General features: G+C 33.7%; 3 protein-coding genes across 5 annotated transcripts in view; all 3 read right to left on the minus strand.

The window, feature by feature from the left end:
• Positions 1–17,810, minus strand: part of LOC140984476 (UDP-glucosyltransferase 29-like) — an 83,723-nt gene that overhangs the window by 24,221 nt on the left and 41,692 nt on the right. The window lies entirely within an intron of this gene.
• On the minus strand, positions 861–6,470 carry LOC140984545 (superoxide dismutase [Cu-Zn]-like). Of its 2 annotated transcripts, none has more exons than XM_073452046.1 (8): positions 6,319–6,470; positions 5,824–5,912; positions 5,638–5,739; positions 5,439–5,534; positions 1,966–1,997; positions 1,804–1,879; positions 1,243–1,296; positions 861–1,113 (listed from the first exon to the last, which is right to left on the minus strand). In XM_073452046.1, exons 2-8 carry the CDS (start codon positions 5,897–5,899, stop codon positions 1,091–1,093), a joined length of 459 nt encoding a protein of 152 aa, XP_073308147.1. In that variant the 5' UTR covers positions 5,900–5,912; positions 6,319–6,470; the 3' UTR covers positions 861–1,090. The 2 variants fall into 2 exon arrangements, with proteins under 2 accessions (XP_073308147.1, XP_073308146.1); XM_073452045.1 differs by lacking the exon at positions 6,319–6,470 and adding an exon at positions 6,235–6,260.
• On the minus strand, positions 7,203–8,492 carry LOC140985150 (acyl carrier protein 1, chloroplastic-like). 2 transcript variants are annotated; one of them, XM_073452915.1, is made up of 4 exons: positions 8,297–8,492; positions 7,905–8,009; positions 7,562–7,684; positions 7,203–7,441 (listed from the first exon to the last, which is right to left on the minus strand). In XM_073452915.1, exons 1-4 carry the CDS (start codon positions 8,360–8,362, stop codon positions 7,322–7,324), a joined length of 414 nt encoding a protein of 137 aa, XP_073309016.1. In that variant the 5' UTR covers positions 8,363–8,492; the 3' UTR covers positions 7,203–7,321. The 2 variants fall into 2 exon arrangements, with proteins under 2 accessions (XP_073309016.1, XP_073309017.1); XM_073452916.1 differs by having other exon boundaries at positions 7,204–7,441; positions 7,905–8,000.

Consider the following 17,810-nt stretch of genomic DNA (forward strand, 5'->3'; position numbering starts at 1 on the left):
TATTTATTACTTGTTTGTAGCTATCTGTGTAGAGTGTTTCAAAGGAAATTTTAAGCTATTTTTAGACTAATATTTTAAGGATGTATTTAAAAACACGTAAATATATAAATTTTGACAAGTTATAAGATTAAAATTCAAAACAAACCAACTTACAAGACTTAAATAGTAAATTTCCTTATTATTATCGTCTCGATATAAAGAATAATGCTAAAGGTATAAACAATATATCGTTACAGCGATATTTACAACCATTATATCGCGATATTTTACTGTTATATCACGAGATTTTGTATTCAATATATAATGAGATTTGACAAATTGAATTTTTGCACTGAATTTTTTGTGTTGTACAAATATGAATGTATATGTAACATCACTCCGATATAAATGATAATATTTTGAAGCCAAAATATAATCCTTATGTAACTATAAATTATTTTATTCATTTTTCACAAAGAATGAGAGATTTATTGGTTTAGAATCCAAGACCTCTCCCTGATACCACTTGAGTGGTCATTGGCTATAGGAATTATTATTCTACCACATGTTTTTCATGCAAATTTTCTGAAGTAATTGGTGAAAGTTAAAAATTAAAATTTTCCCGTTTCAATTAGTACAACCCATTGATGTTTCATGGAACCAATTTACCCATCACAATATCTCATAACGGGTCGGGTTGGGTCGGTTTTTATTTCTCCTCGTAGCGTTTATTCATCCATGGAAACGTTATGTTGTAAACAAGCTTTTCCAATTGATTGCGGTCCCGATTTATAAATTTTAAGCCACATAGAGCTTGGACACGCATGTCTCCTGGTCTTCAGTGACCACATCAAACCCAGTGATAGAGCAAACTTCAGAACTACAAGCATAGGCTATAGCCACCTTATTTATTCCGAACAAGACAACCGGATACAAAAATACTTAAGACGGACAAAGTACTCAGTTAGTTGCACCATGAAATGTGAAAATATAATGTTAAAACTTTAAAATTACAGGAGAAACTTGTACTCGACAACACAACATTATGTAAGTACCACATAGGTAGCAAACACTAGTGAAATCTCTCATGAGGGAAGATTATGTCAAGAATTCAGCCCTGGAGACCAATGACACCTGAGAGATAGTAACATAAACTTGTTACAGTAAAAGCAATAAGAACTCTGAACTCCCATTTCTCGTAGTTCTCGACAGGAATCCAGTATAATTATCTCACAAAAACAACGCAAGAAGTAAATTTCTCACCACAAGCAACTCTTCCACCAGCATTTCCAGTGCTTTTGCTAAGTTCATGTCCACCTGAAGCAACAATGGAATTCGTGTTTCAAGAAATAGATAACTTGAGTATGATGCTATGCATGAATTCGAACAATCGCACATATGAAAGTCCAAGAACTAAAAGAAAACAGGAGAAAGGATAAGTGAGACTTCTAAAGTTTTGTAATAGCCCCTTCAATAATCTGATTTGTGCACTAAATATAGTTCTAAACTTTTTTCAGTATATCATTTATTTGTCCGTCTTGCAGAAACAACCTGCACATCCATGGTGGAGCTAGCAGTCTAGAACATTCCCCACCCCACCGACCGAATTACTTTAAAGAATGCTAGATTGATTTCAAGGGGAGATAACCAGAAATTGATTAACATGTTGAATGTGCACTTAGGTATGTCTAAAAAAATCTTCTTGAATTCCTGTGTCCACCCAAGTGACAGGCAGGACGGAGACATTTTTCATGCTCTCCAAATTATAACATCCAAAATTACTGCACAAAAAATTAAGAAATTATAGAAATATTAGGCACATACCCTTGCCAAGATCATCAGGATCAGCATGGACAACTACAGCTCTTCCAATAATGGAATGTGGTCCTGAAAGTGGAATCTGCACAATAACTCACAAACCTTTAAAATAATTATTGCTAGAAAAGAGCAATGTAACCATGGGAAACGGTAGCAAAGAAGGCGTACATGTTTGTCAATGATGGTGAAAGAGACAGTGCCTGAAACATTAGAAGGTGAAAGGAGCATAGATGTTAGGTTGACTACAGAGAACCCCAAAAGTCAGGTATATGTTGATGTGCAGCACTCAAATGTCCAGATATACTGAAACAAGTCAAGAAACATTGCCAAAAAATCTAAAATGGGAGCGGAGCGGGGTGTGGAAAATGACTTCACGTTTTTATTGCAAAAGTTTACTGCTATCATATTTTATCCTTCAAAACAAGACGGTATCCAGACCAGCGACAAAAATATGCAAATATCTCGAGACGTTAATGTTTTGCTGGCACTGACAGTGAACATAGGAAACTACAGCTCTCCTCTACATGATAATTCCGAGTTCCGACAAACCAAATAACGAAATTTAATTCACATGCCTAAGACTGATAGTATGCACAGTTACATAACAACTACTATTGCATGGACCCAAATATTTCCATCCAACCCATCAAGCAAACAGGTCAGATGCAAATCCCAAGGACATAACTTACCAACAACTCAGCTTTGGAAGATTCAAGAATAAACAGCAGAGAATTCTGCAAGGATTATTGATACAATCTTTATTCACTTTCCATTTTAGCCATAGATGGCATAAATTCAGAATTTAATAGTGCAATAAGTCACGCCTTTCATAATAAGCGATGACTCTTCTTTTGTATTTAAATCACTCTACTGATGAATAAAAAGTTTATCTTGAATTCAAATCATTACTTTGTTACAAGAGATCATTCGAAAGATGGGGAAAATGTAGAAAACACCGCAAACCAATCATGGATCTCAACGATCAATCTATCAATCGCCCTACAACTAGATCCATCTCCCAAGCCCATAACACGTTGGTATCAGAGACAGGTGTTATGGGCAATTTCCATGCACCCAGCAGCAACTTACGAGCCTTTTCAATCTGTTCAAGGCCAAAATTGAAGAACAAGATTGTCACCAACAAAATCTAAACCAGCGACTTGACAAACTGGCTGCTTCAAGATATCCATGAGCCGCAGCGACAGCAGGGAAAATAATGGGTCATCAAGGTCATATTCCCATGACTCCCGCGCATCCAATGACAATGGAGGAACACATCCATTCGTTCCCTAATATTTAAAAATAGATTCCTCCAAGTTGATGGTTTATCTTATCCTCTCAGTTAGATTAACCGATGCAAGCACTTCTTCCGCCATCAGCATACATCGGAGGACGAGTAAATTGGCCTTGCATCTTTTCACCTCGAAGAAGATGCTCAACTTTGGTTTTGGAAACTAGAACGTGACCGCAATAATCTCACACGGGAAGTCTTCAAGGAATATTGTCACCTTAGGTTTGGGCCTCCAATGCGCTCAAACAAGTTGGGAGAACTATCTAAACTGCGCCAGACCGGCTTGGTCAAGGAATACCAACGACGATTTGAACAATTATCTGCCCGGGCCTCTTATCTCAACAATGAACAAGAGGTAGACATTTTTATTAGCGGTCTACAAGAGCACATTGCAATTGAGGTGGAAATTCATCAGCCCTAAAATTTGACAATGGCAATGGGCTTGTCCTGGTTACACATTGCTTGGCCCGATTATATGATAGGCGTCTAGGAGCAAAGTGATCTAAATTCACACCCACCACAAGGCGACCCAATTCCACAACCACTTGCCCATTGTTCATTAAACAATTGAAATGAAACAATTGAGCAAATCCGAGATGGAGGAGCAAAGTGCCAGAGAATTGCGCTTTAATTGTGACAAACTCTTCGTCCAAGGGCATCGATGCAAGCGATTATTACGTCAGGAAGTGATCGAAGCCAGCACCCCTGATGATGAGGACGAACATGAGGAATCAGACATGCTGGGCTTTTCTATAATACAATTTCAAGAATTCCAACTTTCCAAACCAGGCAAGTAAAATGACGTATCCAATCATCAGCGCTCCTCATTCTTATTGACTCAGGCAACACCCATTGTTTCTTTGATGACACGGTGGTCACAAGATTGGAGCTAGAAATTACACAAAAGGGAAATCTATCAGTTAAGGTGGCTAATGGCAAACAACTTCATTGTGCGGGCATATGTGTGGTGGTACTACTCAATTGGAACAACATCTATTCCATATCGATTTCTTTGTCCTAACACTGAGAAAATTAGATGTTGTCATGGGTGTCAATTGGCTTCGAAAGCTGGGAAGCATTACATGGAACTTCGATATAATGAAAGTGGAATTCCTTCGGGATGGAGAACGGATTACGTGGCAATGAGAATCAACTCTTACATCGACAACCACAAACCTTGCCAAACTCTCGGACGATACATTTCATTCTCAATTACAATATCTTTTAAGGGATTATAGCAGCTTGTTTGAGGAACCCTGGGGACCCCACCACCTCGGGGATTCAGCCACAAAATTGTACTCGAGCAAGGGACAAATCAAATCGTGGTCAGACCTATCGGTATCCCACGCACAAAATGATGAAATAGAGAGAGAATGCGTTGACATGCTGGAAAAAGGGATTATTCGATCCAGTTCATCTAGTTTTTCATCATCGGTTCTTCTGGTTAAGAAATCCAATGAATCATGGCGCTTTTGTGTCGATTACCGATATCTGAATGCAAAAATAGTGAAATTTCTCATTCCAACTATAGACGAATTATTGAAGGAATTTCATGACGCAGAGTACTTCACCAAGCTGGACCTACAATCCGGATATCATTAGATTATAATGGATGCTGCGAGTATCAAGATGACCGTATTCCTCACCCATCATGGCCATTTCAAATTTATGGTCATGTCATTTAGCCTCAATGACACCCCTCCATATTTCAGGACCTCATTAACGCAACTTTAGCAAAATTTTGCAAAAATGTATGCTAGTATTCTTTGACAACATCTTAGTTTATACTATAGTACAACATGGAACAATCATTTGTGTCACCTTCATTCGGTGTTTGCCATTCAGAAACAACTGCACTTATTTCCGAACAAATCAAAGTGCTTCTTTGCTTAAAAACAAGTTTCTTACTTGACCAATCACGGATCTCAATGATCAATCTATCAATCGCCCTATAACTGGATCCATCTCCAACGAGCCCATAACATACTTCCAATGAGAGTAAACATTTTGCATGTTTGTAAATAATCGTGTGAACAACTTATAGTTTAACTCGTCAACTAATAATAAAAAAATTTCTATGTAGATGAGTTCTATATTTTGATCATCAAATTGTCGGTTTGATTCAATTCTTAGTACTTGTGAGAAGCAAAATTTCTTTATGTTGCTTGTTTGCCGAGTGGCACTTGCGAATAAGAATGTCCAAAGAAATTGAGTTCCCCACATCAACGCTTCATATCAATTCTCTTTTAATCGATATTAAGACTATTTTGGGAATAAATATATTTGGTGTTTCTAATGTAGTTCGTATGATGAAATCCCCTTAGTATGTAGCATATAAAATAAGACTTACCATCTTCTCCAACTATGACATTTCCAAGATCACCAGCGTGACGAACCTCATCATTAGGAGCACCGTGTTCTTTGCCACCCGGATTGAAGTGAGGTCCTTCAAATTGAAATAAAAAGTAGGACAATTAAATAAAAATTTGATACCAATTGAATCTACAAGTTCTTTCACAAATATAACAAAACAATGCCAGATAAATTACCAGTTGACATACATCCATTCGTGGTGTCACCAAGGGCGTGAACATGAAATCCATGCAGTCCAGGCTTAAGTCCAGAAAGATTTCCAGTAACCGATGTTGGACCTGGGGCATGAAACAAACAAAACATGTAAGCACCCGGCCAAATTGACATTAAGCAAGACATTTGATACAGTCAATGAAAAATACCATCTCCTTCTTGTAAAAAGTGGACTGTGCCTCTAACACCCTCCCCGCTGCTAAGAACCGCGACTGCCTTCAACATGGTTATTTGTGATCTGGAACATTAAAATTCATAGGCCCTAGTTAATCATGTCAACCTAAATGCGAAACCTCAAATCCATAGGCCTTAGTTAATCAGCAAAAAAGCCCACACAATTCATACAAAGTAGAAACAGTAAACAAACGAAACATCGATATCGTTGTTTCAGTCATAACTGAAACTGAATCTCTCTTCAAGTAATTATAAACAGCGTAAAAAATGAAAAACACAATCAAATACAGATAACCCATCTGGAAAATAAAACCAAACCCCCACCCCCACCCCCACCCCACCCCACCCAAAAAAAACAGAGAGTGAGAGTGAGTGAGAAAATATACAAGCAATTCATTGACGGGTGGAACGAAATCAAAAGGATTCGATCCGTTTATACTTTCATTTTATTTACTATGATTTTCCTTTACCTCAGAGCGCCCCTTCTAGTGGATTGAGAAGGATAGTGAACTCCGTGAACTGAACAAGATTCCAGTAGAAATCGCACAAAATGAGGAGTCGGTGATTTTTACAAGAATTATCAAGTTATTGGTCGACGTATTTTTTAAAATGAAATAATAATTAAAAATAACAAAAATAAAACTCTGTTTGGAGCGAGTGGAGTTTGATGAGATTTGAACTGTGATCAATAAAAAAAGTGTTTTTAAATATTAATTTTGTATATTTAATTCATAAATTTTATATTACTTTTTTAAACCATGAATTGAAATTCAATTCCAAATCTAAATCTCATTTTTTATTCATCCGAATATGTCGAGGTTTGAAACTCGCTCTTAAATAATTAAATGAGGGGGACGGAATTGAGACCGGACTTTTGATGCAATAGGTCTCACTGATCGTCTTTTGTCTTTATACTAGAATTCGAATCTTCTATCTTCTTTGTATTGAAAAAAATACGTTGTAATCAAAAAATATATATACGAAGGCCGCGATCGGCTCCTCTAATATTTCAAAGAGTCGGGGTGAGGTTTTAAACCCGGTTCTCCTTTTTTGGGGTGTTGGATTGTTAAATCAATAATAATTTTAATAATTTTCATATTTATATTATTTTAAAAAAATAAATCGAAATACTTGTCTTAGATAAATTAAATTACATGCATTAACATAATTATAAAAACAAAAGCTTAAAGAATTTAAGGAGCGAATCCCGGCTTCTTTTTTTTTTGATGTTTGGATTTGTTAAATCAATCGTTGCTAGCCAAATTTTATTATATTATATTATTTAAAAGTTTTATATCAAACTACCGGTATTTGAGAAATTAAATTACATGCATTAAGATAGTTAATCTTATCAATTCTTTTTTATTTCCAGACCGCTTAACTCGGATGCTAACTGAAATATTTAATTCAAATTCGGGTGGAATAAATTATCTTTAGACAGAGGCCACGGGCCAAGACTCAATCCCAAGTTCTTCACTTCTCCAAGAGCTTCTCGATCACATCAGCCACTTCTTGGATGGTTGATATGCTCAGGGAGCTTTCTTCCTCGACGCTGACCCCAAACTGCTCTTCAAGTCCCATTATAATCTCAACCTATGCGCACAATTGCGTCGTTTCAAATGGCATGATAAACATATAGTCATTACCAAAAATGTTTTAAGTTGAGAAACTCAATGTTTGATTGATACCAACACTTCAATAATTCTACATTACCGTGTCGAGTGAATCGGCACCAAGTGTTGCAAGCTTTGACTCTCCCCTGACGTCTCGATCAGCAGGAAGCGCGAGTTGCTTCCTCACAATTTCACATACTCTGTCTACCGTTTCAGGCTTGGCCTACACAAAAGATTTTTCTCTGTTTCTTTCAGGACTTCAGAAACACCACTATCTATTCTACTTTTCGGATATGCAACGAAAGTTTGTTTACAAATATAAAATGCTATCTATTATATATCAGTGAACATGGGATATCAATAAATGACAAAAACTTCATGACGATGAGAGCTAGACACTGAGCAAATGAAGAACCAATGATTGTGGATATAACGAGACATACTGCACATGAAACTCGGAAACGAGGGGATGAGTGCGATGTAAGAGATCGGAAGCCTTTCCCATGGAATGAAAGTGAAGCCTGCTTCAAACTTGAAACCTGCTTGATCTAAAAACATGTAAGCTTGGGGAAAACTTTGAATAGATTAAAGCAATTTCGAATTTTTTCAACAATGAAATGAACAAAAAATTTACAACAGACTTATCAGATTTTCAACCCACGGAAAAAAAAACGTAAAAAAATCATGACAATACACAGCTCACCGAGACTTCAGTTTTTTTAAAAAATTATATGCCTACACATAGAAACCAAAAAAAAAACATCAAACCCAACAAAAAGAACAATAGAGCACAAAAGAAAGCCTCCAAAAATCGAAAAATTAGCTGGAAACGTACCTGGCTCCTCTTCAAGGTGCAAGAAACAGATGAAAATGAAACAGGAGAAGCAGCGAACGAAGCCATTTATCAGAGATCAAGAGAGAGAGGGGTGGCGCAGAGCATGAAGCTTGTGACTTGTTGGTATGGAGATTAGCACGCCAACTGTGTAGAGAAAACCGGCGTGAGAGGTGACGAGCGAGCTCTCTTGCTTAATATATACTAATGCATCGACGTAAACATTATGTATTTGTACAATATTTTTTTATAATTTATTTAATTTAAATTTAAATAAGGATCAAAATATAATTATAAAAAATAGAGAGACTATACTGTAATTTTGATATATGAATTAAAAAATAAATAGAAAAAAAAGATCCAAATAGGAATTGAATCTACAACTTAATGCATAAGAAACAAAGACTTTATCCGTGAACTACATATGCATTGCGTTAAAATCTTAATACTTTATTAATATATATAATTATTAAAACAGGTCATGACACCAAAAGTTAGTTACTCTAAGTGTCTCAAACTTAATAGATAAAATATAGATTAGTACAATATTTTTTATAATTCATTTGATTAATATTTAAATGAAGATCAAAATATAATTATAAAAGACTGTGAGAGATTGCATGTAATTTTGATATATGAATTAAAAAAATAAATAGAAAAAAAAATAAAAAAAGCCAAAGTAGTAATTGAACCTACAACTTGATGCCTATGAAACAAAGACTCTATCCGCTAAAGTACATATGCCTTATATTAAAATTTTAATGCTTTATAATAGATATAATTATAAAACAGACTATGAAACAAAAAATTAGTTATTCTAAGAATCTCAGTTTTAATAGGTATAGAAGTATAGATATAATATAGATACACACACATTTTTTTCTCTGATTGTTTTGTGTGTTTATTTGACCTTTTTCGATTGTGTCAAAAAGGGGTGTGGGTGTGAGTTTGTTCGGTATTTTCTGTTCCAATGTTTTGTATTTTAAAATCATATTTCAAAACTGACGTGAATTTTTCGTATTTTAAAAATCATATTCAAACAGACGTAAATTTTTTTATTTTTAAAATCATATTTCAAACTGACCGTAATTTTTTTTGTATTTTTAAAATCATATTTCAAACTGACCGTATTTTTTTATTTTAAAAACCATATTTCAAACTGACGTACATTTTTGTAATTTTAAAATAATAATTTAAAATGACCGCAAATTAGTTGAATAAAATATCGAGAAGATTAGTCAATTAGATACGACAAAGATAAGAGATCCCATTATAAACCCCAACTAAAAAAAAAGGGGGTAATATTTTACATTTTCATGGATAGATTTGTTACAAGAATTTCATAATTACGTAAAGATATATAATTGAATTTACTTTTATTTTTGTAAATGTAATATCTATATATATATTCGATTTTGTATATAACCATAGACTTACATGTTTATGTTCATTGTAACTAGAAAACAATAATAACCAAAATAACAAACTAATTAACTTAATTTGAAAATTAATTTGTTATTTCTGGAAGTTGATAATAGAATTTTAAGAACAAAATATTTTAAAAATACTTTTATTTAAGTTATATAAATTTGATCTTGAAAATATTGAGTAAATTTATCAAATATGTTTCAGATGCTTATTTAATTTATTTACGTGAAAATAATTGTGTAAAAGATATTTTTAAGTAAACTTTCTTAAAAGTATTTTTTTATATAAAAATTAGTTCTTAAAAATAAACTAGTTCGAACTGTATTTTAGGTAAAATATTCTGGCTAGATTTAATAAATCTGATCTTTTAATATGAAGTTTTTTTCTTCGAGAAAATAATAATTATGAGAATTATAAATTTGTGAGATCATCTTACGAGTCAATTTTTGAGACAAATTTCTTACCTGACACAATCCATGAAATAATGTCATTTTTTTTGCCAAAAAGATTGATATGTTTCACAAATATAGATTTATTTTTTATTTTATATATTTTATATGAATTTTTTAATATCGTATTTTGGTGTTTTAGAATTTATGGACTTTTATTATTTAATGAAAATATTTTAAAGAATGAAATTGTTGCAAGTTCTTTTTAATTTTATATAACATGATATAGCTATCGGGGTCGTAATTTTAACCGAAAACTTCACAAGCTCGAATAATAATTAAATAAAGTTTAAACTCGATAATTGATAGAAGCTCAAACTGTACAATAATTAAGCTCTGTTTAAAAGAAATCACTATCTACAAAGAATGCCTGATAAACTTCGACTACACATCACATAAATTAAGAACAATATACATATACAGAAAACTTGACTTGACCATTGGATTGCTGCTTACAAAAAACATGTACACCGACCGGTTTGGCGTTCCTCGAAAAAGCTAGCAAGGACATTCCTGTCATCCTCACTTCTCGACTCAATCACAGACTTCAAAACGATATCACAACAAATGAAACTAATCTTGCAACCTATTCCAATTATATAGACACCTCTCCTACCTCCTCCACTCCAAATGAGCAAAATAATCGCTTTAAAACTTAAAACCGATTATGTCATGTGTGAGAAAGCAAACACGAAGTAAATAAAATTTAGCACAACGTGATCATTCTTCACCTTGCAGAAGAGGGATGCTTTGCTCGATTGGTGAGCCAGGAACGTATGGAACATACCCAATGATAGGGATGTCGCAATGGACCCGCCCTGTCTGGGGCGCGTTTGGGCATGCTAAATGGGTCATGGGATGGGTCCCGGGTCCAATTTTTCAGACCCATCTGGGTATGAGACGGGGTCACGGGTCCTATAATACCCACCCCATACTCGCCTCATATATGTGGATATAAATGATAAATATTGGGATAATTGTCATATTATTATGAGAGTTGCTGCTGTATTGGATCCTAAATATAAGATGAAGCTTGTTGAATTTTATTTTCCCCTAATTTATGTTGAAAGATCACAATCTAAAGTTGATGAAGTTTGACAAAATTGTTGTGATTTATTGATTGATTACCAATCCAAGACAACAAAATCATTGGGAAATAGTTGTGGTTCAAGGATTGATGGGACTTCATCTATTTCTAATATTGATACATCTGATATTAGTATTTTAGATATGTATGATAAATTCGTGCCTTCAAGTTCAAGCCAAGCTGCGTCAAAATCCCTAACCGAGTTGGATATGTATTTGGAAGAAATTGTCTTGTCACGAACTCAATATTTTATATTGATATGTTTAAGTTCTGTTATGACTTATTTTTGGGGATGTCAAGACTTTTTTAGGAGAACTAGGAACTTTTTTTATGTAATTCATTATGTCGTGAAAATATTTTGTTTGTTATTATTAAATGTAGTCGAAGACATGAATTAGTTTTCTATTGTGTTGTATTTAGAGGCTTGTTTGTTTCATAATTCAGTCATGTGATAAGAAGATTACTGTTTTCATTTTAAAAAAATTTCGGGTGTCATGGGTCTCGCGGGTCTACCCGGCCCCATTTCGTATTATGGGTGGGGCGGGTCTGAATAATATTTAACCAGGGTGGGGGCGGGTGATGGGTTAAAGTTTTCTTCATAAACCCAAAACCCGCCACATTGACATCTCTACCCAATGATATGATTGTGAAGGATATCAAGGTGCCAAGTGCTCCAAACAGCATAATAGTCATGAAATTGCGAAAGAAATGTTTCTTCTCAACCTGAAACCTGATGAAAGATTGAGGAAATAGAATGGAACTCGAGGAATCGGTATTTTGTTAATCTCATATTTCACTTAAAACAAGCACAAAATATCTGATATTGATTAAGATGTTTTGCATTTGATAAGTATAGCACACCTATAACACTTAGAATAATTTGGAAAGCCTCAAAAGTATAGTAAAACTAGTCACTCCCACTCAAAGAGCAAAACAGAGTTCAGACTTCCAGGGTAAGACTATTGGCAGAAAGATTTGATCTAGGAAAAGAGTGTCAACCAGATGTAAGCATTAAATAATTTGTGATTTTGTCTTAAATACAGCTTATAGTCTCTCATTCTCATAAAATGAAACTAAGGTTGAGAATAACAGAAACCTCAACTTCATGGGCTACCGGTCAAAAGCAAACCCCATTTATAATGTTACAACGAATGAGACAAAAAATAGTGCTACTCTGAGGAAATTTGAGGTCCGTATGAATAAAATTCAAGGCAAATCTCAAATAATTTTTACCATAATGTTGATTAGGTATCATACTAAAATTGAACTCATCATCTCTTAATACCCTCATAATCTATACCAAAATAGGGAAAACATCCTGTTGTCCCTTTTACGGAATAGGAGGACAAATGGACAGTATCATAGCTCCAAATACAAACAATCACATGGATTTGTAGTAACCCTAAGCTTGCCAAGTAAATGTCAAAGACTATCAAAAGATAGAAGTGAGATTGTTTTTTCCAAAACAAGAACTGAGAGGAATATTTTATTCCTAAATCAATTAAGAGTTTATTCCGATTTTGCATTCTTAGACTAATTTGATAGGAATTATTTAATTAATTTGGGAACTTATTTATGAGATATAATGTATTAGCTTTAAATTAGAGTTTTATTCATATTAAACTCTAGTTTTCTTGTCTATAGGTGGGAAATATCTTTGAAGATTTAGGTCAAGTAGTACTATATGGGGGACAAATATTGAAAGGTGTGCGCGACAAGGAGAGAAAATATACTGACGGCTACAGGAGCTTTGCAAAAGTTGGTTCAGTATTGAAGGTTTGCATAAGGAGCTTGCGTGTCCTGTCTACCACGTGACCGTGTTGCTGTTTGGTGTTGCCAACACTCGAAGAACAACACTGACGCAGAGTGTTGATCGAAGAGTGGTTTCATTTGGTTTAAACAATACGTTTTTATTTTATGCATCTAGTTTTAAGATTTGATTTATTTTTGATTCACTTTAATTTCTTGGAGTGTCAAGGAATTTTGATTTGTTATACTCACTAGTTTTGATTCTGATGTAAACGATTTACATAGTTTCTAGTGTATTTTTCGCCATAAAGCATCGCACAAGTATTAGTACTTGTGCATAATTTAACCCAAATGTTTATTTATTAAAAGTTATATTTGTGTGTTAAATAATTAATTTCCGCTGCCGTGTTGTGTGTGGGTGTTGACAACACCGAGCACAACACCAAATTCTGACATATCAATTTTAAATCTATTTCGTGTAAATTTATGCGCAACAACCCTTTCAAGAACCTTAGTTGGAAATAAGTGACGTACCCAGCATCGAAAATAATTGGCGGGAGGACATAGAAGAAGAAAAGATCCTCGCTGAAAACCAAAAGATGCGAGCTTTTCCCACCACTTATTAGAAGAATCAAAACACCGGTGCTTACTCCCTGTCATATTAAATACGGTGTAATCACTCAAATGCCAAATACAACTGAAGAATAAAATCATAATTCAAAAAATAATTGTCATTACATATATACTTACAACAAGAAGTGCGGTGATACATTCATTCATCCATCTATGTTCCTCCAAAAGATTACCAATCACAATATATGCACACAGGAGTGTGACAAATAGGGAAATTGAGACCACTGAAGTATGATCAGAGGTTGACAACATATTCATCGTCCCTCTCAAAGTTCCTGCAGAGTCAAACCCCATTTCGTTCGATATTCAAATTTCCCCAATTGATCATTATCAAATAGCTTTAAGCAAACAAACTTAATTCAGCTCGCATGTGAAATCATTCCTGCAAGTTAAAATAAAAGGCAGAAAACTGATACTAATAAATTTATTAGTTAATAGAATCTCTGAGTTTCATGTCCTACTAAGCTCTCTCATTGCACGTAAACACGTTTATATGACAACTAGACAAGAATATCCACAAGGCACCAAGTAACTAGATGAAAAAACTGCTCAAGAATTTAAACTTTTTTCTGTATTCACTTCACAGCACACTATTAACAACCAGAGATGCTTGATAATCAGTCCTTGATGCACACGCGAATAATCTATAAAACACATGTAAAAACATCAAGCTACTCAAGGTCCAGCCAGGACAGTTTAAATCAACTTTGGATTCGTCCATCATCAAACAAAGCTCAAACACAAGTTCAAACCAGATAACAAATTAAATCAAGATTATATACCGGCTGCTTGCGTTGTTTCGATCCTTTACCAACAAATAATACCCACTCAGACATTAGGCATATGCAGCCACAGCGAAGAAATGAAAGTAAAAAAGAAGAAAGTTGAGAAATAGACACCCTGAAAATAAATCAAAACGCCATGCACACTTAATTGTGAGAGCAATAAACGTGTGAGCAGGACTACATGATTGCATTCAAGAAAATCGAAGAACACATACAAACAAACATTTCCATCGCTTCATCAAAAGCCAAGCACCATCTCCTTCATCAAAGGCTGAGCTCCAAATCAGATTTCCGTTTCAAACAGCAAATGAAAACCAAATCACCAATAGCTTTTCTGAAATTCCTCTCGGAAAAGCTGCTTCCGCGAAACTACTTGAAGACAACAAATGCAAGTCACCGTACTAGCTCAAATCACACGAAAATGAACGTAACTGCATTCGAACAAGGATTTGAATCAGTCCTTTTCCTTCAACCAGCGCAACAACAACCAAAGACAATAAATCAACAAAATAATACAATCACATGTTGAAATTGAAGATTCCTGAGGAACTTCCAAATAAAATCTACAAATCCGCGAGAGGTGATGCGAGTATTTATATAGACAGTGTAGGAGAGAAAATGACTGGAGTCTTTCGTGACAATTTAAAATAAATAAATTAAATTAAAAAACAACGTCGGAGATAAATCGACGGTTGACGGGTCCCATCAAGTGTTTCAACTAATGGAGACCGTTGATTTCCTTTGTGAGGATTGGGTGATTTTTGAATGAATAATCTTGATCAAATTTTATTTTTTCTAAATATATTTTAGTATTTTTAAATACACATTAAAAGAAGATTATTTAAAAAAAATATTTGATCAATATTATTTAACTAACTAATCCAAATGCAGAAAAGTTGGTAAAATTCGGGGAGTTTGCCGGTATGGTTTCATTGTACTGATTTTTAGGTTGCTTCCTTAAAAAAAGGTATACAGCAACTATATATATATACACACACTAGCAACCGACACACACGATGCGTGTGCGATGTTGTACGTGAATATTAAGCATAAAATGTCTAATAATAAGTATGTTAAGAGGTAACATTGTGCAAAGATTGAAGAAAGTTTAAAATAGTAAGTGTATCTTGCTTCACAATTGAAACGGCATAACTATTGATAACATTAATTAAATCGTACACAAAATTGAAATAATTTTCATACATGTTACATGTCCAAACACAAAAGCCTTAAATAGAATGAAAGCAAAAAGAAAGTTATTGGAGTTATTAGTTTTTGTGTTTTTATTATAACTGAAGATGCACACGCATTGCATGTGTAATGTAACAAATAAATATTAGTTATAGATTCAAACATATTTTTCCTTTCATTCTAACTTACATTTGCACACGTGTTGCATTCGTAACGTAACAAATAAATAATATTTATACCTTCATACATACTTTCATTTCATTCTACCGTACATTTATCTGAATTTCATATAGATTCCACAATACAATAAATCCATGTAAGATAATAGCCATATTCGATGATGACGAAGCGCTAACAGCATGAATCTGAGTTGTTTAATTTGTTGTCGGAGAAGCTGAAAATCTCATGACTCCATCTCTCTCCTGATTTCTAGTTGCTTGAATTAGACTATTAATACAACCTCCTATTAAAAATGTGTAGAAATGAAAAAGATTGTGAAAATTAACAAATAGAAAAATATAAGCAAATAAAAAATTGATAATCAGAATATTAAACAAAAAACATTTATAAAATTAAGTTTAACGTACTTGAGCAAGCTCTTCGAGGAATAGAAAGACTACATATGTGGAAGCTTTGAATGGTGAAGACCGAAGATTATGGAAAATTGGTTGAGGGTCGTTAAATCTTCAGCGATCAATTTCTTGGCATTTTCAGAATCTTAAATTTGTTTCCAAAGTTTCATCTCAGATTAACATAAAAAACAAATATCTTGGATTTTTTGTAAGAGATAAAGACTGTAGTGACAACTTATTCAATTTATTAATCGAGTTACAACTCTATTAGTTGGAAGGAAACCCATTAATTTCATATGATTCATTCACAATCTTAAACATTGGATTTAGTTTCATATAACAGATTTTCTACGGAGAGAAACATGATATTGTAAAAAATATTAAATAAATCAAAAGGATGAAAATAATCAATAAAATAACTAATTATAGGAAACAAACAATAACTGGCTGATTATGAAAAAAATACAAATGCTTTAATTAAATTTAATTTGTCATGAATACTTTCTTAAAAATAAAAAAAACCACATTTATGATAATGTAATGACTTTGGTGGAAGTATTGATATTTTAAATGATGCAATATTTTATATATAATGTTCAACAACATATGAAAGATAAATTATAATTTTAGGATTTCAAAAAATAATATTTTCCCAGCATATTTTGAATCTAGAGTAATGATTTCACCGTGAGGGCAAAACCTCAAATCCAAACGACGATTATACAATAAAAAAAGTGCTTTCACTACAAGAAATTCTGCATATAACAACGCACATATGATTTTACGTAAATCCGTCGCATGTTTAAAATTAGCGACGGTTTTACAAAACCCGTCGCTAAATACGGCGACGGTTTTGTTAAAACCGTCGCTACATTTAGTGACAGTTTCGATCCAAACAGTCGTAAAATTAAAAACTGCGACGGTTTTTCTATTACCGTCGCTAATAGCGACAATTTAAACAAAACCCGTCGCAAACTGTCTATAAGGTCCATTTCCCTCCACAACACTTAAATTTTTCTCCCTACACAAATTTATCACTTCACATAACACTTAAAATTTTTCTCACCACTTCAACACTTAAAATTTTTCTCTCGTATACGATTTTACTACTTCACAACACTTAAAATTATTCTCACCACTTCACAAAATTTAAAATTTTTCTCTCTTAAACGATTTTACTACTTCACAACACTTAAAATTTTTCTCTTTGACACGATTTTAGTTTCGATTGTTAGTTTTTTTTAGATTTATTAAATTATAAAAAGTTTTTTTTTTATTTTTCGAAACAATTTAGCGACAGAAATCATGATTATAAACCGTCGCTAAAAGTAGCGACGGAATTTATTGAGAACCGTCGCTCATTTTAGCGGCGATTTATTAAACCGTCGCTAATTCAAAATTAAGGACGGTTTTGAATAAATCCGTCGCTAATATTATTTAAAACCGTCGCAAATTCGACCTACCACAACGGATAAAAACCGTTGTCGTTGAACGGACTTTCAACAACACCCTCAGTTACAACAGTTTTAGTATGGCTACGACAACGGATAAAATCCGTTGTCGAATGCCGTTTTTGTAGTAGTGTTTGCATATGTTTTTCAGTTATAATCTTAAGATAGTTTG

This window comes from Primulina huaijiensis, chromosome 9 (assembly GCF_012295235.1).
Source record: "Primulina huaijiensis isolate GDHJ02 chromosome 9, ASM1229523v2, whole genome shotgun sequence".
NCBI classification, from domain to species: Eukaryota; Viridiplantae; Streptophyta; class Magnoliopsida; order Lamiales; family Gesneriaceae; genus Primulina; species Primulina huaijiensis.

Excerpts from the sequence above, each read along its gene's own strand:
- LOC140984545 (XM_073452045.1), bottom strand. Across the intron at positions 1,880-1,965 it reads TCACCATCATTGACAAACAT|ATTCCACTTTCAGGACCACA; the intron begins GTACGCCTTCTT and ends GTTATTGTGCAG. Across the intron at positions 1,297-1,803 it reads TCCTGATGATCTTGGCAAGG|GTGGACATGAACTTAGCAAA; the intron begins GTATGTGCCTAA and ends TTGTTGCTTCAG.
- LOC140985150 (XM_073452915.1), bottom strand. The coding sequence starts at position 8,362 with ATGGCTTCGTTCGCTGCTTCTCCTGTTTCATTTTCATCTGTTTCTTGC. Across the intron at positions 7,685-7,904 it reads GTTTCCGAGTTTCATGTGCA|GCCAAGCCTGAAACGGTAGA; the intron begins GTATGTCTCGTT and ends TCTTTTGTGTAG. Across the intron at positions 7,442-7,561 it reads GTGCCGATTCACTCGACACG|GTTGAGATTATAATGGGACT; the intron begins GTAATGTAGAAT and ends TTGTGCGCATAG.